Genomic DNA, 27,881 nt, shown 5'->3' with positions numbered 1-27,881 from the left:
AGCTTTCCACGTGGGACTTTGTCGAAGGCCTTGATAAAGTCCATGTAGATGATGTCCATTGCCTTTTCTTCATCAACTTTCCCTGTAACCTCTTCAAAAAAGGATTCCAGGTTAATTAGACACACTACACACAAAGCCATCTTGACTAATCAGGCCTTGTCTATCCAAATACTTGTATATCCTGTCCCTCAGAATACCTTCCAGTAGTTTGCGCTTAACTGACATCAGGCTCACTGGCCTGTAATATCCTCGCTTATTCATAATCTTTCGTAAACAGTGAAACATCATCTGCTACCCTGCAATTCTCTGGCACCTCATCCGTCAGGGACCCCACAATTTCGGCACTAACCTCCCAATAGGTTCGACAGGTCGCCTCGTCAGAGCCTGGATATTTATCCACCCTATTTTGCCACAAGATAGCAAGCACCTCATCTGAAATCCAGCTACATTTCATGACCTCACTACTCTTGTGCCTTAGTTATGTAGATAGATCTTGTGTTTTTCAAGTAACTACAGGTGCAAAAAAAAAATTTAAGATCTCTCCCCCGTCTCATTCCGCTCCATGTATCTGATGTAACTGATCTCCAAAATGACCAATTCTGACCCTTGCTGCCCTTTTGTCCTAATCTCGATGAAGCCCTTGGGATGCTTTTGTTACCTTGTCTACCAGTGCAACCTCATCTTTTTTATTAGCCCTCCTGATTTCTCAAGTGTGTTCTTGCATTTCATCTGCAATTTTTAGCTTTGATAACTTTGTATTAAATGTTTTTAAAGTATTGTCACCAGTTGGACTAACTTTTTAAATTCATTTCTAGACAAATGCTCAGAGTTTAAGAGCTGCGTTGATTGTAATGTCAACAGTACAAAACTCAACATGACCTGCTTTTGGCAAGTTTGTCAAGGTAAGAATTCATCATGAACTCAAGTTTAATGTTGTCAATTTTTTAACTGATTTATGTATTACCTTAAGAGTCTGGTGTGTTTCATGCAAGTTGCACAGCACATCTTGAATGTTTTGTATTGATAATAAGTAACCTTTTTAAATAAAAACCATAGTTTGAGTACAGACACACAAAAGGTTTGCTCATCGAGGGGAAAACTGCTATTAAAAGTCTTCAGATGTAGTTGAAGCGGTTAGGGTATTACTTGGAACTGTTCAATTGCCAGAAGTCCAGGTTTAATCCTGATCACTGGGGTTGGGTTTGTGAAATCTTCAGTTTCTTCCTATGGTGCGTTGGTTTCTTCCAGCCCTCCATGTTCCTTCTGCTTCCCAAAGACGTGTAGGTTAACCGGCTACTTTGTTGTCCTTGATGTGTCACTGAGCGATAGAAACTGTGGCAGTGTTACGTCAGTGTGAATGTGTAAGGGATAAAATTGGATTAGTGTACTATGGTTGTTGTGGATTCAGCAGCAGACCCTCCTATCCACTGTGTTCTATTTCTCTGATTCTGTACCTTCTGTAATATATAACAGAATGTGGTTGAAAATAAAAAGTGATAAATAATTTTATTGAAATACACGTTATAGACTTGTCCTCCTGGTTAGAGGAACTGAATAGCTGTGTCTTGAGTTTTGTGGATGGAGCTGTATTTTAAATGTATTGAGTAATTTCCAGGATGTGTAAATACTTTGAACAATAAAAGATGCGGAAGGAATGTTATGGTGTGATGCTGCAGGCGAAGGTAAATGTCGATCTTGTTCAGATGATGGGATAAATGGGGCCTCCAGTGCAAAATTCTACAAGTATTGCTGCTAGGTCCTGATCGCATACATCTAAATAAGTGGAAAGTAAGCTTGAGCTTTTTTTTCAAGGTATTTCTGGAATGTTCTATGGAATACATATTTAGAATATTAAAATAATTTGGAATATTTGGAAATCTCAAAACAATGGGTCAGTAGGAGCAATGTAGTTTAAAAGTTGACTGTTTCATTGGGGAGTTGAGTATTTTTTAAATTCCAGTTTTTGGTGGTACTGGTCTGGAAGGCCATAGTGGATTGTACCCACACTGTTAAGAGTTGTATCATTTAATCTCCCTTTTTCAAACTGCAAACATCATATTTATTCCACACTGCTCTGCTACTGATTTGGCATGGATGTGACCTGTGTGAAGTAACTTGGTGCTGTTAGGAATTTGCGAAGATGCTGACAGACCTAAAGTTGTAGTTAATGAGTAAGAGTTGTTGATTGTGAAAGCAGGTGTATTTAAAATGCTGTTTTTTTGGCTGCATGTCCACTTCCTTCTGCATCTTTTCCCATGTGGAACGTGTCAAATGGCCTCTATGTTGAATTAGTCTAGTTCTGTCGACTAGGTTCACAGAAGGAATGAAGGTGTTCTCAGAGAGATTACTCTGCTTTTAATTGTTATTTTCAAATACCCAATGTTGCTTTTAATCCTTTACAGGGAGTGAAGTCTGCTGGTAAGGCCAGAATTCATAGCCAACCTAAAAAGCAGCTTGATACGACTGAGTAAGCCATTTCTGAAGGCAGTTGTAAGTCTACACAGTGGAGCTGGTATTACATATAACAAACAAATTAAGGACCTAAGTTTTCAATTCAAAATGGGTTTAGTGAAGTGAGATATTCTGTGGTAATCTTGTAATTTCATGATCCCATTACTAATGACACATCCTCAATTACTAATTTAACTGAATTAGATTTTGTTTATTGTCTGCCAGTAGTTAGACTCCCGTAATGTCAGAGCTGAGGGCAGAATTCATTAGGTGCATCCAAGAATATTTATTGACGTGGTTTGTAGATAAAATCTACCAGAGAATGGCTATGTTACACCTAGTATTGGGGAAATTGGTCTCACCAGATGATTGGAGGTTAGGTGGGCTGGTTGGGAGGGGAGTAAGTGCCAAATTGGAGAAAGGCTATTTACAGCTGTGTTAGGCAGGAGCTTGTGAGAGGAGACGGAGTAGTTGTTACTGAGCAAGCCTGCATCTGACGTCAGTGTTGTTTAAAGGCCATCTAGTCAAAATTTGGGACTAATATTTTCCTAAGGGGAAGATTGAGGTAGATGATGATGTTTGGTTGAAACTTTATTGAATAACAAGACATTACAAATTTAGTCAAAAGAATTTGGAAGCGTGTAATGTTTACCAAGCTGCAAACTGACTGCCTTTGAATTGTAGGAAGCAGGAAAATTTTCAAAAGGTGAATCAGGAGGGTTAAAGGGGGGCCTTGAGTTGTACTTGTCGGGCAGGATTAAAGGGGAGAAGGTAGGTTGTTTTAACTAGAGATTGCTGGTATGCTGCAAGGATCAATGCTGGGGCCTCAGTCTGATTATCTACTGACCAGATGGAAACGTGGGCAGAGAAATGGTAGATGGAGGTTAATCCTGACAAATGTGAGATATTGCAGTTTGGGAGGACAGACCAAAATTAGGTTTAATATCACCAGCAGATGTTGTGAAACTTTGCAAAGCATTATAGAAAAAATGTAAATTACTGTGTGTGTGTGTGTGTATGGTGTGTATGGTGTGTGTGTGTGTATGGTGTGTGTGTGTGTGTGTGTGTGTGAGTGTGTGTGTGTGTGTGTGTGTGAGTGTGTGAGTGTGTGAGTGTGTGAGTGTGTGTGTGTGAGTGTGTGAGTGTGTGAGTGTGTGAGTGTGTGAGTGTGTGAGTGTGTGTGTGTGTGTGTGTGTGTGTAAATGTGACTAATTCTTTTGAGTTTAGAACACACCACAGGCCCTTCAACCCATGATATGCTGATCTGTATAAAATTACTCTAAAATCAATCTAACCCTGCTCTTCTACACAGCCCATAACCCTTCACTTTTCTTGCATCTGTGAGTCTACTTATGATTCTCTTAGATTTCCCTATTGTATTGCCTCTGCACTGTGTTCCAGGCACATGTCACACCTTGGACATCTCCCCTTAACTGGATGTACTTAGTTGTACATTCGTGCTTATCAAGTTCAGATTTATTGTCATTGAACCATATCCGTGTATAGAGCTAAATGAAACACCATTTCTCTTGGACTAAGAGAAACACAGTACATACAGCACATAAAATAATATTAACAGATAAAAAGAATTTCTGTCAGCGTTTAAGTTGACACAAAGTGCACATACAACCTAGTTAGATATACAACAACTTAATGCTACTGGTGCTTTCATAAATAATGTGTATTGGTTGGTAGCGGGGCGTTCAGAAGTGTTGCAGACTAGGGGAAGAAGCTGTAATGCAGCCTCAGTCCTTCCAGTACCTCCTGCTTGATGGTAGAAGGAGGTCAATGGATGGAAGTGGTCCTTGACAATGCTGAGGGCTGTGCAAACGCAGCGCTTCTGGTACATCTCCGGGATCTAGCAATACAATCGTGAATCGGCAGTGTGAACATTATTGGGCTTTATGTGGCTCTGGGGTCTCTGGAGCTCATCGTGATTGAGCTAGAGATGTTGCTGCCACCACAGACTGTCTGAGGTGTCTCTGTCAAGAAATCCAAGATCAATTTATGGAAGGATGTGTTGAGACCCAACAAGGACATTTCGTCCATCGGCTCCTGAGGAATAATCGTATCAAACACCAAACTGAAGCCGATGAACACTATTCTGATGGAGGAGACGCATTCTCCAAATGGGACAGGACTGAGTAGATGCCAGAGGCTATTGCATCATTGGTGGAGCGATTTGGGTGATGTGCAAACTGATAGGGGTACAATGTAGTGAGAAGGCAGGGTTTGATGCAGTTCATGACCAGCTGCTCAAAGCATGTCATTATTATTGAGGTTAGTACCGCTAGACAGTAGTGGATCATTGGATTCTTTGATCACGTGTACTCAATTGCTTTGTAAGTCAATGTTGTACACTTTTTTACAAAGAAAATGAAAGTTGGTGCTAGGAGTGGAGTTGTGCACCTGTGTGCCCTACATGTCAACATCTGAAGAAATAAGCTTCAAACTGTTTGTGCACAACGGCAAAGAAATGTATAATCCTTCACTAGATTTATTTTGCATCACTTTTCATTGCAGGTTGCTATAACTTCCATGGAAGTTCTTCCTGCACTTAATTGCAAAAGCTGAAATTTATTTAAAACCTTATCTCTCAGAATTAGATGTTAATTTTGATCTGATTTTATTGGATTTTTAGTTGCTAGTTTTTTTTTGGCTAAATCTCAATAGTTGTGATTGATTCTTTATATGCCCCAAGGACATTACAGTGCAAGTTAGAGTGTTGTATTGCATTATGTTTGTTGCTTTTCAGTGTCCTTATTTTTAACTTGCAGTCTGTGCTGCAGAAATCTTCAGCATTTTGTATTTGCTTGTTCTATCTGTAGTAACTGTATACAGCTTGTAAAACATCAGCCTTGAGTTAATGCGGTGGAGTCTGAACTTTGGTCGTTAATGATTCATGGGAGGGATACGATTACCTGGATATGTTAGACTGTAGACTGGGTGAGTGGTCGAACCAACAACTATAATTTCTTGTAATGTGCAAAGAAGAGCAAGGTGAGCTGACTGGCCACAACTTTCTCAAACAGGAAGCCACTCAAGATGGGGAGTATAAAGGAATTAATAGCGGACAGATATATTGCTTTCTGTAGCTATATGTATGAGCACCAAGTGCTGTTGGAGCGGGAGAGGAATGTGGTGAGAGGGAGAAGTTCTAATTGATGTGCATGTGAATAGTGATATTATGGATGAGACTAAGAAAAAGATTGAGGGGATAAGAGAGTAATTTTTAAATGGTATTCAATCATGTCATAAATTTACACTCAATGGCCACTTTATTAGGTACACCTTTATAGTACAAGTGTCTCTCTTCTCCCCCCCCCCCCAAACAAAGGTAGAGTGTTCCTATGAAACCTTTCTTAAGCCGAAATGGTGTAAAGCAATGAACCATTAATTTATATGGGGAAAATTTTCGTAAAAGCGAAAATCCTCTTTGTAATGCGAAAACAGGTTACTAATGTAGGTCTTTTGTAAAAGCGAAGCGGCGTAAAGTGAACATTCGTAAAGCGGGGGACACTGTACTGGATAGGATCCCTCTCTGTCCTCAGGACAGACTGTATTCTTCGTAGCATAGATTCAGTAAGGTGCTGGAAACATAAGAGATTCTGGTCCGTGTTGACATAGCATCACACAGCACCACCAGCCTGAACCATTGACACAAGGCAGGAATCTGTGGATTCATTTTGTTTATACCAATGCTGACCCTACAATCTGCATATCACAGCAGAAATCAAGATTAGTCAGACCAGGCAAGCTTTTCCAATCTTCAGCTGTCCAGTTTTGGTAAGCCTGTAGCCATTGAAGCCCCAGTTTCTTGTTCTTAGCTGACAGGAGTGGAAACTGGTGTAATCTTCTGCTTCTCCACTTAAAAGGTTTCAATGTGTTGTGCGTTCAGAGATGCTCTTCTGCATTCCACTGTTGTAATGCATGGTTATTTGAGTTACTCTTGCCTTCCTGTCAGCTTGAACAAGTTTGGCCATTCTCGTCTGACTTCTCCCATCAATGAGGCATTTTTTCCGTAGAACTTCCATTCACTTCATGCTTTATGTGAAAATTCCAGGAGATCAGCAGTTTCTGAGAAGCTCAAACCATTCCATCTGGCACCAACCACCATTCCACAGTCAAAGTCACTTCCATCAGCTTTCTTCCCCCATTCTGATGTTTGGGCTGAACAGTTACTGAACATCTTGACCATGTCTGCATGCTTTTCTGCATTGAGTTGCTGCCACGTGATTGGTTGATTAGGTACTTGCATTAGTGAGAAGGTGTACCTAATAAAGTGGTCACTGAGTGCATATTCTAACTCCGAATTGCAGTCAGATATGCAAATGATTAAACATTGGATAAGAAAATAAGTAGAGGCCCAAAGACTGTAGATCGTTTGGGCAGAAATTTGGAATATGGGGTAAAAAAAAAATGGAGAATTGAAATATTCAAGTAACTGTAGTAGGGAAGGATCTGGGTGTTCATGTGCACAGAACATGTTGGCATGCAGTCACTAATAAAGAAGGCAAATTAACTGTTGACATTTATTGCAGAGACAGTTCTATGCAAAACAGGAAAATCTTGCCACAGTTCAGATTTTGGTGAGACCCCATCTAAAGTGCTGCAGGCGGTAATGTATTTGTTTTGGAGGCAGTTCAGAAGTGTCACTGGGTTGATTCCAAGGAATGCAAAGGTTATTTCATGAGCTATTCCATTAGCATTTTATGCATTCTAGGTAAGAATGGGGTGATCTCATTGAAGGTTAAGTTGACCTGATGGCATAACTGAAGTTCTTTGCACTCTGGGGGGGAATTCTAGAGCTAGTTGGTATACTTCAGAATTAAGCGATGTCAATTGAAAAACTGCATTGAGGAGGCATTTTGTTATATGGTTTTAGTCTTTGGAATTCTCTTCCAAAGAGCTGTGGGGCCCGAGTTTATTGTAGATGTTCTAATATTTCCCTCCTTTGTGCTGTAGCAATTTCAGCACCTTTTGTGTGGTGGCTAGTGAGACGCTATTACACCTCAGCGTTTCAGAGTTCAATTCCAGTGCCATCTGTAAGGAGTTTGTATGCGATCCATGTGGGTTTCCTCCGGGTGCTCCGGTTTCCTCCCACAATCCAAAGACGAGTTGGTTAATTGGTCATTGTAAAATTGTCCCGTGATTAGGCTATTGTTAAATAGGTGGGTTGCTGGGCAGTGCTGCTCTTTGGGCTGGTCCACCCTATGCCTCTAAATAGGGAATTGAGGATGTAGGAAACAAGATCAGATCAGCCATGCTGTTGTTGACTGGCAGAGTAAGCTGCTCCGGCTCTTTTCTCTGATATCCAAAACTCCAGTTTCTGAGCGCGAGGGAAATGGAAGTGGTGTAGTGATTCAGTCGAGTGGCAGACCAGATGCACTGTGATGCAGGTCTGTGGTTTCTCTTTATTTCTTGTGTTCTCGTTGCTCCCTGGGCAAGATGGCAGTGTGTTTGGTGGGGGAGAGGAGAATGAAAAGACTAATTCCTGCCTTATGGGAAATATTATACAATAAGAAGATACAAATATTGTAACCAAATGTGAATGCTTATATTATTGAAATGGAACATCAAAGAGGAATAAAAATGGTGGGGGGGGGGGGGGAGTAATCGGGAATAGTTCCGGATAATTGACAGAATGGCAGTCCATCTGTATATAGGGGTGCAGGGACTAGTGGTGGGAACATTAAAGTCCCCCTGAGCATTAATCTGAATCAGATCCTTGGATTCAAACATTTGTTTGCCTTTTGTATTTAACATTTTTATTCTTTAGTAATTCCTTTGCTAGTTCATTAGTTTGCATTTCACAAGTTAATGTGAGATAAGGAAATGTGATTGTGATGCTGGGGTGTGTGTATATATAGAAAGCACACACACCATGGGGGAAAATGCGATCTCACTGGAGAAGTCACAGAAGAGATTCGCCAAGATGTTGCCTGAGGTGGAGCAGTTTAGTTATGAGGAGAGACTGGACAGGTTGCGATTGAGTCAACAACACCTGGAGGTGTAGACCAAATGCTGGTGATTGGTGTTGATATTCCATGTGAACATGGGCCGAAGAGCCTCCTATGCACTGGCTGGGGGTGGGGGGAGCCCCTTATTCACTTCATAAAAATGTTATTTCAAAGGTCTGGAATGGGCAGCATTTGTCTTGTCACAACCTTATGTTTGATTGCCATCTGTAATGGCAAGCTCCCTAGATACAACTAACTATTATGCTATCAGTTCAAATAGAAGGTTAGTTAGCTACCTGTGGATAATTAGAGATGGCCAATAAAGTGGTGGTAATGGCATTTTTAAAATAACTTGAGGAGATATTTCTTCCCGTCGAAAGTTGAATTATAAGTGGGAGAAGTTGACTAGTCAAAGCACAGAAATGGGTCTTGGTAATTCAAATACTTGTCTAATACATTATGTGAGTATCTGCTTCCTCCGCCCACTGGGGAAATGCATTTTTTTTAAATGCCTGCCATCCTCTGGATGAAGAAAATTCTTCCTTTGATCTCCACTATCTTCTGACTTGACACTTTGATTTTGTATGTGAAATATTTTCTTGGTGCCTATTATTTCTGCGCCCTTGTGTGTATTTCAATTAGGTCCCCCTCGCTTTCCATTACCTACTCGGTCCAAAAATAAAATGCCTCATCTGTCAACGTGTCAGTGAATCTCTCTGCACCCCCTGCTTTGCAACCACATTCTTCCTATAGTGCCATGACTGGAGTTGCACATAGTACTCTAGTTGTGGCTTAATTGTCTTCTGAAGCTGTGCTATAACCTTCCTGATCTTCCAGTGAAGGCATGTATCCTTATCTTGTATGCTGTCTTCCCCACTTCGTCCATCTGTATTTCCATCTTCGGGTGTCCTTGTAATGAGTAATATAGTTACTCTGTCAGGCTGATCATCATGTAGTTCTAGTTTGAAGAGTTCTAAGTTGAAAAAGGATCTAGTGCTTTCCCAACATATATGATGAAAACAATCTTATTGGGCTTCCAGTCGGGTACAGATTTCAATTTTAACTGATGTTTTGATGACAAACTCTGCCATCTTCAGGGATGATGCCTGGGCATGTCTAGTCTGGCGGTATTTATACCCCTGTCGTCTGTCCCTCTGGTGTTATAAATACCACTGGACTGTGCATGCCCAGGCATCATCCCTGATACAGATGGCAGAGTTCGTCATCGAAACGTCAATTAAAATTGATACCTGTACCTGGGTGCAGGCCTGAGAAGAGTTTATAGTTCTAAATTATTTTTAATATATATGAAGTAAACCTGTGCTGCTGAAAATCTTGTACTTTAGCATTGTCAAGATATTAATTGTTTTTTTTTCTGGAGGGTGGTGGTTGGGAAATGAAAAGGTAGTGAATTATAGGAGTTTAAATTACTCAAACAAAGAGGGCACCTTTGCATAAACCTGTGTTTAAAATGTGATCTTGTGTACACTTAATACATTAAACAGGTGATGGTGGCAAGTGTGCATCAAATGTATCGTCAAATTGCTCAACATTGAATGCAACCATGTGTACAGGTGAGTCAAAACACCCAAATCATGTATCGAGTGGCGCAGATTTCTATTGGCTATAATGAATGTACTCTGAATAAGTTGCAAACTTTTCTTTAAAAAACCTGGTTAAAATTAGAAGGAAAGGTTCAGAAGTTTAAATTCTGATAAGTTGACAACCAACTCAGGATTGGAGGGCAATCTGACACTTGAGTCAACTTTTTCTAAGAAACTAACTTAAACATCATTCGTGTAAGTTAAGAATGAAGCCCCACAGCAATTGCTGAAGTATTTGTATTCTGTATTTTTCCAAGATGAGTGGTAATTCCTAACTGTAGTCCCGAGTCCTGTCCTGCATTGTGTAGTCCTTTCTGCCCTTGGTTTAGTTAGTCAATATTTATAAATCAATGAAACAGTTGTTACTTATCCTTAAATCATTTTTTTTAATTCTGGAAAAATTTGGCTTGACAGCCTTTTTCCTTAAATAAACTTTTGATAGGTCATTAATCCAGCAACGTGATCGTAGATAAAATTGGCATTTTGCCATAGGTACTTTGGTTTTGTTTCTGACTTTCTATTCGAAGTTTCTCCTTGGGGTTTACTTCAGTATGAAGGTTCTTCCCCACACCCCCTTGGTTCTAGGTACAGGAAGGCATTGTTACTAAATTTGTTGATGCACTGATGCTATAAAGGTATATAAATAGGTTCAGTGAGTGAGCAAATATCTGACAATTGGAAAAGTCTGGGATGGTTTCACTTATTTCATTTTGACTGAAGGCATTTAAACAAAAATATTCCAAATAGTGGGAGAGGGTGTGATTTTGCTGACCTTGCTACTATTAGCATTTTATTTTATTTCCCGAAACTAGTGTTTTGATTCCCAGTGCATTTGTGGGTAAGATTAACAAGCCTGTGCCCCCCACTTTTTGTATTATTTAATTGGTTTTAGTATCTTCCCTATTATGGCTGTTAACTTTGTTTCCTCCATGTTCATCCTTCTTCATTTAAGACTCATTTGATTTCTAACTTTTCCTAATTTTGATGAAAAGTCATCAACCATGGTAGCGTAATGGTTAGCGCGATGCTATTACAGCTCGGTGTCGGTGTTGAATTCCGGGGTGCCCTCTGTAAGGAGCTTGTACATTCTCCCCTTGACTGCGTGGGTTTCACCTCACAGACCAAAGTTGCTCTGGTTAGCTTAATTGGTGATTATACTGTAAATTGTCTTGTGATTAGGTAAGGGTTAAATTGCTGGTGGCACAGTTCATTGGTTCAGAATGCCCTGCTGTATCTCTAAATTAAAAATAAGAAATTGTTAACATTTTTTCACTTGTTACTAGTACTGCATGTCCTGTTAACCATTCCTAGCATTTTCTATTCTTATTTCAGATTCACAGAATTGCTGTTTACTATTTTAGATTTTTGTCATGCTGTTGTTAAAATTCAATTGTCATTGTTTGCATGTTGTGCCTATAATACCATTTTTTTTCCAGCTCCAAACAGAGCAATGTCTTTAATGATTTCTCCTCTCTTTCTCTCTTTCTCTCCTCTCCCCCCCCCCCCCCCCCCCCCTCTTTTTGGTATCATTTTTACAGTCCTTGGGTCTGTTTCTCCAATTCTGGTCCCCTTGAGCGACCAGATACTCTTGCATGTCATGCTTTGGCAACTAAGATCCGAGCTCAGGAATTTGTCCATTTAGAGCATTAGATTCCATTTAAAGGGAAACTTAACATTACAGAGCCTTAATAAAACTTTAATCATCACATTGCAAACAATAGTGTTTTACAGATGTGGAGATTTTTACCAAGTAAAACAACTAAATATTTATTCCCTCTGCTTTTATTTCCTACTGTACTTTCTCACATACTTTTTAAAAATGTATTTTGACTAAGATAACTTTCTTGGGTTCCTATGAAACATTTTGTTATATTGGGGGTACTGTATAAATGTTTCTTTCCCTGTAACATTTGCATGCTTTGTAAAATTAAACGACTATTGTCTTTTCCTTTTTTCCTATGATCAAAAATGGACAATAGTACATTTTCTTTTATGTTTTTATTTGTAATTCTCTCCCTATTAGCATACTCCTTTATTCTTATCCAGTATTGATCTTTCCAAAGTTTGTCTTCAAAGTAGACATTGGATTTAAAGTAACTTGATACTGTGTGATTATATTTTGCAATTTCATATACCGTGGTGTAGGGTCTGAATTTACTTGTTATAAAATTGACAGTTTTGATGCACTTTTCACTTTTTTTTTAGGCCCTGCAAACACAACTTTGGCTCCAAATGAAACTTGTACTACAGGTAACTAGCAACTGTGGGTGGAGTTTCTGTAGGTATCTGTATTACATAGACAGTCTCTGCTGTTAAGATTTCATAATTCTTGGCTTTTAAATTCTGCTTAAATTTAATTCTTACTGAACTTTCTGGGTGCAAATGTGCTGGTTTATAAACGTTTTTCGTACTCTTGTCCTTTAGCCCATACAACCGCAACTTCAGCTCCAGTTACTTCACCTTCCAATTCTACAAATTCTACTTCAGGTAATGGGTCTGTAGGATATCAGTGGATTAAAAAATCTCTTTAGCTTCTATGCATAACTAATATCTTTAACTTTTATTGGACATGTTGGTTTGGTTAATTGAAGAGATGTGGAGTACGTTGATCTGTGGCCAGTTTGGATCCAATTCTAGAATTTTCCAGATCTCATAAATTAGCCGAGTAAATTGCCTTGTTGATATGTGGGGATTGGGAGGACAGGTGGAGAGAACCTGTGGTGTTGGTTAGTAATCTAGTAATATGCCAGAGAAACCAGACATTTTGTATCAAATAAATTTTCTCCATGAAACTCGTGGCCAAGGTAATTACCAATGAAATATTAACTTTTAAGTGGGAGCTGCAAATGCCTTGAAAGCATTGTATGTAAATGCAGTGCAATAAAAATTACTGTAATCTAAAACAGTAATGCCTTTATGGTGAAAAGTCAAGTAATGAGGATGACTTAATTTACATGAACTAATTTGCTCATATCTTTGGCATCAAATTTGTCAATAACCTTTTGGTTACTGAATTTGCAACTGTAGTAACTTAAAAACTGTTCTCAAGACTAATGCTGTGCCTCATTTATGGTTAATGTATCTGAGTTATGGCCAGAAATACAAATCCCAATTTGCTGATTAGACTCAGAACGAAGTAAAGCCAATAGTTTTCCAGCCAGAGTACATACAAAGATAACCATAATCAGTGTAAGAGCATTCGTAATCGAAACGGGAGTAGGCTTTGTGCCCCTCAGCATTCATTAAAATTTTACACAGTATTAGGACAAAATTTCACAGATGCACCATGTTGAAGTTGCTTCTCCTTTTGATCCTCTTGAGGGCTTGATGCAAAAGATTGAAATAGTTTCTCACCTTGATATTAAAATACATGGTGGAAACATTAGGCAGGCTATACATCATCTGTACAAAGTAAAACTGCCTACTTCAGATCTGGAACCCTTTTTAATGGAGGAGAGAGGATGATAACTTTCAAAAGCAGAGAAGGTAGTATAGAACAGAGGGAGTACCTCCAGGGCAGGACCAAATGTCTTGTTATGCCTCTTAACTGCAAGGGACAGGCCAGTTCAGATCACTGCTCCACAACTCTGCACTGAACTGTGGGACTCTCTTTGCGGACTTCAGTTTAGAGCACTATTTCCTTGCCGTTATTGTTCTGTGTGTGTTTTTTTTTAATAGCTCCATTCACTGGGTGTTTGGTCCTTTTTTAATGGGTTCTTTTGGGTTTCTTTGTTTGGTGGCTGCCAGTTAGGAGACCAAGGTTGTATAATGTATGTGTACTTTGAACTTGGATATTTGTCTTACTGGAATGTACAGCACAGAACTGGGCCCTTTTAGTCTTCCTTGACCACGCTGATTGTCATGCCCAACTACACTCATTTTTATCTGTCCACAATGGACTCTTAGCCTCACAGTTAACCTCATTTTGATCATGCAATTTTTTGTTTATCTTCTGCACTTTTGTTGTTATTCTGCATTGTTAATGTTTTGCCTTATTCTAGCTATTTGCACAGTATAATGATTTGATCTGTATAAACAATGTGCAAGATGTGCTTTTCACTGTATCTTAATGCATGTGGCAGTAATCAATACCAATACACATTATGCTCATATCTCTCTCCACCTTTCCTCATCAATTACCTGCCCAAACCCATTTTAAATGTCATTGGGTTTTTTTCATTCCACTACTGTCTCTGGAAGCTCATAACCAGATATTCACTACCCTCCTGAGAAAAAACGCCCTCAGATCTTTAAATTCTCCTCGACTTAGATCTGTTTTTTCCCCCTATTTCTAGACTTCCCTGCCTCGGAAAGAGATTCTAACCATCTGCCCTCCCAATTAATTTCACAAATCTGTATAAGCTCCGTTCCAATGAGAATAAAGCCAGCCTATCCAGTCTCTCTTTATAACTACAGCCCTTCATTCTAAATAACAGCCTGGTGAATCTGTTCTGCACTCTATTATTTTCACACCTCCCTGCAGTCTGGCAACCAGAACTGCACACAGTGCTCCAAATTTAATAAATGTGTTAACTGTAACGTGGTGTTAATGGGAGCTATGAACTTAGACCCCAAGATCCCTTAGATGAAGGCATTGAGAATAACATCAGCAAGTTTGCTGATGATACTAAGCTGGGTGGCAGTGTGACATGTGATGAGGATGTTAGGAGAATTCAGGGTGACTTGGGTAGGCTGGGTGAGTGGGCAGATACTTGGCAGATGACATTTAATGTGAATAAGTGTGAGGTTATCCACTTTGGGAGTAAGAACAGGAAGGCAGATTATTATCTGAACGGTGTAAAGTTAGATAAGGGAGAAATACAAAGAGATCTAGGAGTCCTTGTTCATCAGTCACTGAAGGTGAATGAGCAAGTGCAGCAGGCAGTGAAGAAGGCTAATGGAATGTTGGCCTTTATTACAAAGGGAATTGAGTACAAGAGCAAGGAAATCCTCTTGCATTTGTACAGGGCCCTGGTGAGACCACACCTGGAGTATTGTGTACAGTTTTGGTCTCCAGGGTTAAGGAAGGACATCCTGGCTGTAGAGGAAGTGCAGCGTAGATTCACAAGGTTAATTCCTGGGATGTCAGGACTGTCTTACGTAGAGAGGTTAGAGAGACTGGGCTTGTACACGCTGGAATTAAGGAGATTGAGAGGGGATCTGATTGCAACATATAAGATTATTAAGGGATTGGACAAGATAGAGGCAGGAAATATGTTCCAGATGCTGGGAGAGTCCAGTACCAGAGGGTATGGTTTGAGAATAAGGGGTAGGTCATTTAGGACAGAGTTAGGGAAAAACTTCTCCCAGAGAGTTGTGGGGGTCTGGAATGCACTGCCTCGGAAGGCAGTGGAGGCCAATTCTCTGGATGCTTTCAAGAAGGAGCTAGATAGGTATCTTATGGATAGGGGAATCAAGGGATATGGGGACAAGGCAGGAACCGGGTATTGATAGTAGATGATCAGCCATGATCTCAAAATGGTGGTGCAGGCTCGAAGGGCCGAATGGTCTACTTCTGCACCTATTGTCTATCCCTTGGCTCATCAACACTCTTCAGGGTCTTGTCCTTAACAGTGCACTGTTTCTTTACATTTGACCCACCAAGGTGCAACACTTTATGTTTGGGCAGGTTAAACTTCATCTGCCATTTCTCCACCCATATCTTGCAAATGATCTATATCCTGTCATGTTCTCTGCTAGTCTTCTGAGCTATCCACATCACCAATCTTCATATAGTCTGCAATTTACTAACCCACCCATCCAGGTCATTGTTATCCACCGCAAACTGCAGAGGTCCCAGGACAGATCCCTGGGGAGCACCACTAATCTCAGAGCTCCAGCTAGAATAAACCCCTTTGACTGCTACTCTGTCTTCTGTAGGCAAGCCAGTTCTGAATCCAAAAGGCTAATTTGCTGTAGAACCCGTGCATAATAATCTTCCAGATCAGCCTCCCATGAGAGACCTTGTCAGGCACCTTAGTAGAATCCATGCAGACAACATCCACAGAACTACCCTCATCAGTCACCATCGTCGTCTCATTAAAAATATCAGTCAAGTTTGTAAGACATGACTTGCACTGGACAAACCCATGTTGGTTCCCCCTAATTATGCCATGGTTTTCAAATGCTCATATATCCTATCCCTATGAATTGTCTCCAGTAACTTCCCTACCACTGACATGAGATTCAGCAGTCCTCCAGACCTCGCCTGTGGCTAGAGAGGGCATGAAGATATTGGTCAAGGCCACAGCAATCTCTTCTTTTGCCTCTCTCAATAGCCTAGTGTATATCCCATTAGTCCCTGGGGACTTACCCACCTTAATGCTCTTTAAGAGTTCCAACACTGCTTTCTCCTTTTCCTCAATGTCCTAGTGTATCAGTATGCTCAGCACTGATCTCCCTATTCTCCATGTACTTTTTGATAAATAATGATGTAAATTACTCATTAATGACCTTGCCCACATCCAAGCTAATGTTCTCTCCCTTGCCCCCCTCTGCCCCCAGTCTTTGAGTGGTCCTGTCTCTCCCCATTTAATCCTTTGCTCTTAATGCAATTATAGAATTCCTTGGGATTCTCTTTAATCTTATTTGCCAGGGATTTTTCATGGGCCCCTCCTGGCTTTTCTAATTCCTTTCTTGAGTTGTTCATAATCCTCAGGGACTCTGTTTGATTCTAGACTCCTAACCTTTATATACTTTTCTTTATCTTCATTTATTTATCTCCTCCTTCTTTATTTCTTCATTGCCTCTCTGAACATCCCAGGTTCTCTTACTTTATCATCTTTGTTTCTCCTGAATGGAACATTCCTGTCCTATACTCTGCCGTTGGTCTTCAAACACCCTCCATATGTCAGATGTGAACTGACTTGGACAGCTGTTCCCAGTTAACTCTCCCCATTTCCTGCCTAATGCTTTCATAATTTGCCCTGCTCCAATTTAATACTCTCTCCTGCAAGGCCTATACTTATCCTTATAGCTATCTTAAAACTTAAGGAATTGTGCTTACTATTCACTAATATTTTTTTTAAACCCTCTGAAAGGTCAGTCACCTGGCCAGGCTTAATGCCCAACCCAAAGTCCAGTACAGCCCCTTCTCTTGGACATATTGATTTAAGAGCCCCTCCTGGATGCACCTAACAAACTATGTCCATCTAAACTCAATAGGTCCCAGTTTGTGTTAGTGAAGTTGAAACCCCCCCGACGACAATCCTATTCTTCAACCTTTCCTTAATCTTCCTGCATGTCTATTCCTCAATGGCCTGGTGGCTTTCGAAGCAGAGGGAGTGTAGTACAATCCCATCAGAGTGGTGATTCCTTCTGTTTTTGAGTTCTACCCATGTAGGCTCAGTGGACAAGCCCTCTATTAAATAGTCTCTGCTTTGGTCAGTGCTAAATTTGGGCACCTCACTACTAGCCTACGATGAGAAGATATTGCAATGGGGGTGGAAAGGGATAATTTTTCCATTTGGAAGTTAGGCGCACAGTAATAGTGGTAGACAAACCCTGCTAGCTTTTCATTTGCTTTGGCTTATTAATTCTCTTCTATATCCAAAATTATCACCCATTGAAGTTTAAGAGTGCTGAATTCTAACAACTTTGTGGCTTCTGAAGAAAAAAAAACTTCATTAATATCCAGAACTAACTCATCTAGAGCCTGACCTTTAATACTAGATTGTAAGTCACTTGAATCCATACGTTTGGTTTGATGAGGTTTGTTTCTCATTTTTTAGAATTCCATTAAACATGGGCTTAACCTTGTTAGGCAATACCTTCATGTTAATTCTGTCTTGTATATGTCTGCCCAGGGATTGCTATTAAAGTGAGCTGGCAGTATCTGTCTGCTCTCATATGCTCAATATGAATAGCCATCTTCAACATAGGTGATTCATTGAAAGTGAATCAAGAAGTCCCTCCAGCCAAAAAAGATGTAGCAGACTTGTGTACTTCACTTAATAACAGTATTACTTCCCCATGATTTTTAAACATTCCCTTTATTTATAATACTTGTTATAATCCAGTTTCAGGGATAAAGCACAAAGGCGAGACTATAAGAGATTGGTCAGTTTTGCCTCTAGACGTTGCTAGCATTAGCACATTAAAGCAACAATGAATCATTGTTTTGATTCAGAACATATTCCAGAATTGTAACACATCTTTAATGATTAGCAATGCAAAGCTGTAAGGTGAGGCTTTCGCGATGTTGTTAATACACAGTTCTTGTTATAATACATGTAGGATTGTTCAGACTTGTGATTTTTTTTTTTAACTGAAATTGTATATCTTTGTTCTCTTCCCTTCTGTTATTCCATTTGCAGGGAGTACTTCGACACCTAACACGACGGGTCTTACTACTACACCAGGTAAATGTGAAACTAAACATTAAAATATGTAAAACTTTCATTCTAATGTATTTGGACTTGTACTAGAGAAGCAATTCTTCATTTATTCATGTATTACTGTGTGTGAAAATAGTGTGGTAAGAGTTTTATGGTGTAAGAATTTGAAGGGATTGTGTGAATCTTCTAGCCATCTTGATGAATTAAGACAAATGTTCACAACTGAAGAGGTTTAAATACTTCAAACTAGGTACACACATTCAACTTATGCAGTCATTTGTCAAAAGAAAAACTTCAAACCCCTTACTTTCCTGGTACAAATTGATGCAGATAATCCATAGTCAACTCTTGAGTACTTTGAAGGAAGTAGTTTTATCACATATTTCTTTGGGTAGTTCTGTTTTTGAATCCTAATCACTGCTAATGCGGTGACTGTTTCACTGTTTAATCTGATTTGTCTTAATTATGCTTTTTATTTCTATTTTCTTAAATGTTTGCATCTGTTGCATTAATTTTGCCCAAAGAGAATTAAGCCAGTACTCCTAAACTTCCCTGGTCATTCTAAGGTGCATGCCATTGGAGGAATTTCTGCCGAGTTTCCCTACTTGGAGTACTACTCCGTCATAGTTATTTGTGTCTTCATTTAAACCATTTGTTTCCGCTACCACATCTTCTGAAAATGATTACAAAGTGCTCTCTTTATTTTTAATCTTCAAATGTCTTCCTAATTTATCCTATTTCGTCCAAAATCTGAAAATACTTGAAGAAATTACTGACCTATTTAATCCGTACCAGTGTAATTGTGATAGAATTTATTAGTGATTTAGTGGATCTTTGAATGTATCCCAATTAATCAAATTCCCACAGTTTTCCTCTCTACCACCTTTGACACATATGTAAGCCTGTAATTTATTCAGTCTCTTGCCCATCATTTCCATTTGATATTTTTGTCTCTCTGCCTAATCCATGACACCACTGAAAGCCCATTCCAGGTACCTACAACTTGGTTTTAATTTTTTTTTTAAATCACTTGCCTTGCACAGCTCCCTTAAATTCTCCCTCTCATCTTAAATGCATATTCTCTAGTATTTGTCATTTCTACTCTGGGAAAAGATTCTAAAGACCCTAGATAAATTTAGAAACTCCATTACAGCCTAGCATTGAATGCACTTCAAAACTGTAAATTATTACTTAGGTGGGTAGGTGGGACTAGGTGAGATTAAGAGTTCGGCACGGACTAGGAGGGCCGGAATGGCCTGTTTCCGTGCTATGATTGTTATATAGTTATATGTATATATGCAGATTTTTGACTTCACACTAATGAATATCAATTGTTTACAGCAGGTACAACCAATGGAACAACTGTCGCACCACCTATGCCACATAGGAGTTCTACATTTGATGCTGCAAGTTTTATTGGGGGGATAGTGCTTGTGCTTGGACTACAAGCTGTAATCTTTTTTGCTGTCAAGTTCTGCAAAAGCAAGGATAGGAATTACCACACACTTTAAGCATGTTGCTGTGGGACTACAGTGTCTTGGCTATTGCTTACATTGGTCTGCTGTGTAAAGATAATTTTTGGGAAGTAACACGCCACTCTTCAGAATTAGCCATATCTTAATGGGTGTACAATGTTTAACTTTGATTTGATTTTAACTTGCTGTTTGTTGAACAGGGATGTGACCTACACTTTTTGATTATTATTGGGTACATGGATTTATTTGGGGGGAGGGAAAGTAGCCATGCCTTAAATAAATGTGGCCTTAATCCTATTAAATATTTGTGCTATAAAAATGGGCCTCCTTGAATTCAAATTATTCTACAATCATTTTGTTTAGATTTTTTGAGTGTTACGAGATTGATTTGTGATCTAGAGCTGCCAACTGGGATAACTGCTGGGATAAATGGCTGCAAATACTTTCATTTGGTAGAGTTACTTGGTGATTTATTTTTGCCTTGTGTACATCAGATACAATTTAATGGCTTCCTTGTAAATATGGGAGCTCCAGTACAATTTTTTAATTGTGGATTGTTTGCACTAAATCCAGGCTTTGACCACTTTAGTTTCTGTCCTTTGAGTAAATGCACTCCACTTTTGATAGATCATTGTTGTATGCCATGCATGAATGGATTGCCAATGTGAACCTATCTTGTTCACTTAATGTGAAGTTCACCATACCTTTGAAGATTTCATGTAGCTTCAGTGACTCTGTTGCAGTTGGTCCTTGAAATACCATGGTACCTCTGATAACCTCTGCTTTATGAATAGCATCTGCCTTCTGTTTGTTTTGTATAAAGTGGATGCAAAAGAGGATTTTTTTGGTCTAGACAGTTATCACTAAAGTTGGTAGCTCTTGGAATACTTAATGTGAAGAATTTAGTAACGTAGTTTCAAATTGCTTTGTTAACATGAAGGTTAGAAGACAATCATTTGGATTAAATTATAAAATCTTAACTTGTTACAGTATTGCTGTTAATCCTGGGGTTAGTCATGTTTCACCAAAATGATTTAAAATTATTTGGTCATTTGTGTTATCGCTTTCAGGTTGGAGCTTAAGCTCTTAAAAGATCGAATCAACTTGTACTAAACAGGAAAGTTAGTGCACTTGGAGGGGGAGGAGAAAAAAATTGATATGAACATGCTCAGACTTAGAGATTTGTATATCTGGTAACCAGTGTGAAATTTTCTCTTGAATGGTGGAGAAGTTCTCTGGCCGAACTGAAGCCTCTTCTTTCCTCTCAGACATTGCAAGCAAAAATCTGCAGCTTTTCCTAAATTTGCAAAGCAGCATTAAAAGCTGTGAGGAAAGGTATGCTCTTCAAGTAAGGTACATTATGACTAATTGTTCCTGGAATCAAAAATCAGCTAAGTTCTGAAAATTACACCAAGCTCTGAATCACCATCCCACCCTCTCTAGTAAAATAAAAGTAAACTACATGTGAAATTGTATCTTTTTTAAAGTGAAGGTGAAGGTCATCTGGCTAACCCAGAGTAGTGCCTGAATGCTCTAAACTTCTTGTGAAATGTTTAAAAGTCTAAACTGCATCTTGCAACATCCAAGCTAATGCCCCTTAATTGTTCTAACTTGAATATGTGTGTACCCTCACTGCACTTGAGTGTTTTTTTTTGCGTTATTTCAGACCAAAGGGACTTTTGCTGTGCAGCCTGGTACACCTTTTACAACTCCATTGCATTAAGTTGAGTGAAGCCTATGAGTATACCAAAAGTCTGAAATTGCCTTTGGCTTTTGGTGGTCTTTTCATCCACGTTGCTTTTGCACCTGCTTAAATGTATTGCACTGAAATGTTCACTGTACAGTACCTTGTAGATGTATCTATCTGCAGATTATATTCTTGTCATCCAGATACAGGTGCTCAGTTTGCACTATATCTAGGCTTGAGAATTGAATTTGGGTTAAAGTGCCTTAAAGGATAACTTGTAAGCCATTAACTTGTAAGTGTGGCCAAAATGGAATTTGAGGATTGGGGGTGGGTGGGTGGTGAATAAGAAAAATGTAAATTTTGTAAAATGTTTTGGAAGAGCTTTGTTCAGACCTCTATGCTTTTCACTTGCCAAAGTGTGATGTAATGTGTAGAACCTGAAGCATTTTGGGGTGCCTGCTTTACCTGTGATATCGTGGGGTGTATAAACATTTCCTAATATCTCAAAGGACAGAATGGCTAACCATACCAACCAATAAATTTCAGTTTTAATTATTTGTGTTTTGGCGTTATTTAACTTTTAATTCTTTACAAATATCAGTTGAAACAGGAAAGCAAGTTGGGGGCTTTTCCTCTGGTTCAACTCAAACATGATTCTTTTTTGTTTCTGCTTGAATCAAACACTTTACTTCAGATAATGGAGAAGGAAAAATTGGATGAGTATGAATATTATTGGGGGGAGAGGGTTTTTAAAACTAATTTCTCAAAAGAAACTAGCTATAAACAGTCATAATGTGTCTTGTGCATTTATCAGCCAAGTTTAATTCTTTATAGTCAACAGCTATTTAACGAATTTGTCACATCAAAGCTGCTTCAAGTCTTAGTTTCTCTCCCCTCGCTCATGCTGGATTCCAAAAGAGAATTATAGTTGGGAGATACCAATAGGTATATGACAAATTTGGCATCTATATTTTTAAGACTGGAATTGGTAGGACTCCTACTCCACAGTGAAAAATGTTGGATCTGCTTAGTTAAATTGTGAATTTTATTAAAGATACAGTACTGTGTTTGCCAATGTGGAGTGGAGAGCAAGTTGGTAAATCCTGGTAGGAGCAATGGATGAGTGTTGGGGGTGTGGGGGGAGGTGGTGTTTGATGTAGTTGAAAACACACCCAACCCTGAGACAGCAGGCAAGGTCATTTGATTCCAAATATTTGGTTTATTGATCATTACAGAATGTGTCTCTGGTGTTTCCCTCTCCTTTCCCCTTTTCCCAAACATGATTCCCACTCTCGGCCCACTACAGAGACCCAGTACAGTGCAGTACGTGAAATTACTACAGTACTGTGCAAAAGTCTTAGGCATCATAGGGATATATATCTAAGACTTTTGCACAGTACTGTGCATCATTGTCTAAAACCTTGTCAGTCACCTGTTTTCAAAAATTCTAGTATTTCATGAAATGATTAGACAGTGAATGGCCTGCTCCCAAGTCTTTGATTTCATTTCTTGATTGTCCGTGCAATTTGCCTGTCTGGATGTCGCACAGTTATTTCTGGTTTAATTTGTAATCTTTCAACTCCAGGATGAGGCTCTGATATCTTGGTTCCTCCAGTTCTGGCAATAATGCTTCCACCGCCTTATTATGAAGTCTGGTTGGTACCTTGTTTATCATAGAAATATAGAAAGTTGTTACAATATTATTTGCATATATTTCAGATTACATGTACTTGATGGGCAGAATGGCCTCCTGCCTTGGTTCTTGCAGCAATCCCAAAGATTTCATTTCCCCATCAACTCCACCCAATTCTCTTGAAATCTACATTGCAATTCATCTTCTGGCCATCAAATGTCTGTGACCTAGTGTGCTTGAAGGGAAACCAATGCAGTTCTGGGAGAAGGTCCAAATGCCACACAAGAGGCCAGGAATGATCCTGGATCCCTAGAGTGGTGAGGCAGCAGTATCACCCACTGCACCAAATCAAAGATCAGTAAGCAGGCTACAAAACTGAACATCTTCAGGTATTTTACTCATTTGTTATTTACTTGATGATGCACTGATAGGGGTAAAACTTTTTAGTGGCTAGTATTGGCTAAAATGGTTGAATACCTGAACTGGCTTCTATGTTATTTTCACATATTTACAGAAATTCAGAATCATCATTCTCCATGCCTGAGATGAGCAACGTAATCATTTCAGAACTTGATTAGGTGACTACAGACTTTCAATTAAAGCCAGTTACCCAATTAAACTGAAGTGGATTGTTGCAACTGTAATCTGTTACAAAGAAACAAGTTAAATTAATCATTTAGCTAGTTGTCGTCCAGTCACAATATGGTGATAACTTATAGGTAGCAGCACCACAATTGCACTGTTTGTTCTACGAGAAAAGCAATGAATGTTGACTAGTCTGGAACACGTGATTCACTTTGGATTATTTGATTTGTATTTTTAAATAGGCAGAGCTTCACATTTTAGTTGAGGCAGGAGAGATTATTGTGGGGTAATGGGAGCATTTTGCATGTCTTTACAGGATGTAATGTAACATTGGTAGAGTTTAATAAAAGCAGCATTTTAAAAATAGAGTTTGAAAGTTACTGGTATTCAGAGGGATGTGCATATCCTTGTACAGGGGTGAAGGTTCATCAAGCAATTGAAAAGACCAAACTTCTGAGGCCATTTGTGTAGAAGGCTGGTGATGTTTTACTCCAGTGCTGCAGCTTGCTGATCTCTGTCTTAGCAAGTTGCATTTAGGAGATTGGGAATATAACTAACACCACCAGATTAGTTCCTCAGATGGCAGAGTTGCTGTATGCGAATAGATTAAATTGACAGGCCTATTCTGTGCAGAAGAACGAGATGGTGGAATTGAAACATTAAAAAAGTTCTTGAGGCTTTTTATGGTCAAGTGCAGAGTTGGATCCTGTTGACTAGAGTGCCTGAAATTTGGGTGCTCTGCCTCAAAGAGAAATTAGTTATTCAGAATGGATTTCTTTTTCCTGATGAGATGAACTTTGGCAATTGAGCCAGGAAGACTGGAGGATCTGTTAATATATTTAAGACTGATTGGTCGGCATCTGCAATCCCTCAACTGGTGCAAAGTATTGGTGAGTATCAAGATCAGGGATGATATTACTGAATAACAGTGGACATGAGGTGATGAATGGTGCCCTGTCTGCATTGTTTTATAGAAGTACAAGGTGTTATGGATAGTGCAGAAGGTCATCGTAGATTACAACAGGACATTGATAGAATGAAGAGCTGGTCTGAGTGGAGTTCAATGTGGCAAAGTGTGAAGTGATGCACTGTGGAATAACAGGTTAATGGAAGAACCTTAGTGGTGTTGAGGAACAGATCTTGGGGCCCATATTCATGGACCTTGAGAGCTGCTGCAGAAGTTGATAGGGTGTTTAAGGTGGCCTATGGTGTGTTTGCTTTCATTAATTGGGGATTGCGTTCCAGAGCTGTGAGGTTATGTTTCAGTTCTATAAAAATCTAGTTAGACCAGATTTGGAGTATTGTCTTCAGTTTTGGTCACCTCATTATAGAAGAGATGTGGAAACATTAGAGCAGAGCGGGTTTACCTGGATTAGAGAGCATGTCTTGTGAGGAAAGGTTGATGAGCTAAAGTCTTTGAATTGGGGAGGATCAGAAGTGACTTGATCGAGGAATTCAAGATGATGAGGCATAATTAGTGTGGCCGCCCAGAGATCTTTTCCCAGGACAGAAAAGGCAAATGGGACAGGGCATAATTTTAAGGTGATTGGAGGGAAAATGAGGTCGATGTCAAATGTAAGTTACTTTTAGCGTGGAATGTACTTCAAGGGGTGGTAGTAGAAGTAGATACATTGAGACTCTTGGGTCAGTTCATTGATGAATGAAAAATGAAGAACTATGTGGAATGAAAGTGTTAGATTGATTTTGATCAGTTAAAATGCTGACACAACTTTGGTCTGAAAGGCTTATTCTGTGCTATGTTCTGTGTGTTCATTCTTCTGCCAGTCCAGAAGAAGCCTGCATTTTTAAAAATATATTATTGGTTGTCCCAATGTTTAATCAAAACCGTTTCAAATCAAGACAAATTAAAAATTTCCTACTGAAAAGCTCATTGCCTGCCTTTCTCCAACAAAGCTCCAGGTGCCCCTAGCTGTGAAAGCTGTTTTGATTTTTTTGGGGGGATATAGCCTTCATAGCATTAGTTGAGGTCTCTTCACTGGAGTTCAGGGGCTGCAATTGACCATAAGATGCAGGAGCAGAACTAGGCCATTTGGCCCATCGACTCTGCTCTGCCACTTCATCTTGGCTGATCCATTTTCCTCTCAGTCCCAATCTACTGCCTTCTCGGCGTATCCCTTCATGCCCCGACCAATCAAGAATCGATCTCTGCCTTAAATATACCCAATGATTCGGCCTCCACAGCTGCCTGTAGCAACAAATTCCAACAATTACAGGGTGCGAGCCTGTGCCAGCAGAATATAATCAGTAATCTCATTAAAGTGAGTTGATGCTGACCCATGTTATGTCATTGGTGAATTTGGTAATGCCATAACATGGTCATTGCAATGTGAAACAGATTTAACTCACTAATAAACCATTGCCCGAGTATTCTTGCCAGCTGCAGACCAGAACATTTAAGTTCCAAGGTAATATGAATGGAATTAAAGTAATGAAATAATCAGCAAGCATCCATATTTTTCTGGAGAAAACATTATTAATCAAGCAGCTGTGTTTAGATCAATATCCTGAGGACTTCCAGCAGCCTTCAGTCACCCAGCTTCTACCATCATTTTCCTTCCATTTCCCATTCACTTCATCTTTACTAAGGTTCTTCATTTCCACACGCTCTATCAGTAACAGCAGGCAGGTGAGTGGGCTCACTGGATTTATCTGGCCAGATTGGGAAATACTTGGGAAACTTTACACATTTCCCAAGTTAAATGGATGCTAATAGTTTATTTGTACTGTACCAGCTTAGCTGGTTCTGGAGTATGTGTAGAAAGTTGGTGACAAAAGTCAGTTTGGGATCATCAGCATTTCAGTATCTTTAGACCTGATCCAACTTTTTCTACCGCTCTTTTCTTGTTTCCTTATATTTTCCCTCTTCACCACTTAATCTCTAAAAGGGGCATATCTTTTGTTCCCTTCTAAACCTACTAGCACCCAACACAGTTCACTTAAATTATCATCCACCAAAGTCCTGTATGTGAAACATTAATTCAACTTCTCCCTCCACAAATACTGCCTGACCTACTGCCTATTTCCAGCATTTTCTGTTTTTATCCCAAATTCTTCAGGTTTAATAATAGCATTTCTTTTCCTTCCAATGCACTGAGGATGTGTCAGTCTAAGTTTCATACATCTAACTCCTAATATATTCTCAGATTTGTTGGAAAACTTTAATCAAATATGTTTTTATTATAAGATCCCTGATTCATCTTACTTTTAAATACTTATTGTGATACTATTTAAATCAATTTTCAAATTAGAAAGAAAATGCTTTGAAATAGAACAGATCAGTACAGCACAGGCCCTTCGAACCTCAGAGTTATGATAACCTTATAGCCTACTCTAATCCTTCCGTCCTACATAGGCACATGGTTGTTAGAAAAATGGAGGCTATCTAAGTTTCTTTAAAACTCCTAATGATCTGTGTCTTCTACAACCACCCCGGCAGGGTGTTCCATGCATTCAGCTCAGTTAAGTTTTTAACTCTTATCTTTTTTAAACTTACCTCTGAGAGTTGCCCTATAGCCTCCAATCTCCTTAAAATTATGCCCCTTGTATTAGCCAATTCTACCCTGAGAAAATGTCTCCAGCTACCTACTCAATCTGTGTCTCATGTCACTTTGTACGCCTCTATTAAGTCACCGCACATTCTGGCATCACCCTCTGTAAAGTATCTGCATCCTTCCTATAATGAAGCAACCAGAACTAATCCTGGTTAGACTACACTTGGAATATTGTGATCAGTTCTAGTTGCCTTTTTATAGAAAAGATGCAGAACTGAATCGTACTACTGCTGACATAGTTTATCTGACAATGGAGATAAAATAGACTTTTCAGAGAATTATAAATCAATTTTAACAATTTTGGTTATACATCATACTTACTGTTTTTGGCCGCTGTATTCTTTTTCCTCCCCTGTTAATGGCTCCACTGCCATCAATGTTCTTTGGAGCAGTAGTCAAGCAGCGCTGTAGAGTGTCTCTGGAAAACATTGGTGAGTGTGTTGCTATTCCAGTACCTAGGGAAGAGATGCACAAGTACATAAATTTACATACAGTAGTTGCTTTCAATTAAGATGGAACAATTTCAAGGCTTTGGTTTTAGTAACATCATTGCACCTCTACTACGGTGATGTTACTGT

At 39.3% G+C, this 27,881-nt stretch overlaps 2 protein-coding genes across 2 annotated transcripts in view; one reads left to right on the top strand and one right to left on the bottom strand.

Annotated features, from left to right (window-relative positions):
- Positions 1 to 22,068, top strand: part of cd164 (CD164 molecule, sialomucin) — a 34,532-nt gene extending 12,464 nt beyond the window's left edge. Inside the window, exons 2-7 of the mRNA XM_073055343.1 lie at positions 816 to 902; positions 9,917 to 9,985; positions 12,221 to 12,265; positions 12,440 to 12,502; positions 18,331 to 18,375; positions 19,693 to 22,068. Coding sequence (XP_072911444.1) covers positions 816 to 902; positions 9,917 to 9,985; positions 12,221 to 12,265; positions 12,440 to 12,502; positions 18,331 to 18,375; positions 19,693 to 19,862 — 479 coding nt within the window. The 3' untranslated portion in view covers positions 19,863 to 22,068. The remainder of the gene's footprint in view (positions 1 to 815; positions 903 to 9,916; positions 9,986 to 12,220; positions 12,266 to 12,439; positions 12,503 to 18,330; positions 18,376 to 19,692) is intronic.
- Positions 22,069 to 22,712: 644 nt separating this feature from the next.
- LOC140733071 (uncharacterized) overlaps positions 22,713 to 27,881 on the bottom strand; it is a 142,662-nt gene continuing 137,493 nt past the window's right edge. The window contains exons 42-43 of the mRNA XM_073055889.1: positions 27,625 to 27,758; positions 22,713 to 23,176 (exon numbers count right to left, since the gene is read on the bottom strand). Coding sequence (XP_072911990.1) covers positions 23,063 to 23,176; positions 27,625 to 27,758 — 248 coding nt within the window. The 3' untranslated portion in view covers positions 22,713 to 23,062. The remainder of the gene's footprint in view (positions 23,177 to 27,624; positions 27,759 to 27,881) is intronic.

This window comes from Hemitrygon akajei, chromosome 9 (assembly GCF_048418815.1).
Source record: "Hemitrygon akajei chromosome 9, sHemAka1.3, whole genome shotgun sequence".
NCBI classification, from domain to species: Eukaryota; Metazoa; Chordata; class Chondrichthyes; order Myliobatiformes; family Dasyatidae; genus Hemitrygon; species Hemitrygon akajei.
The sequence above is the reverse complement of the archived record's forward strand: the minus strand, read 5'-3'. Positions and strand labels throughout refer to the sequence as shown.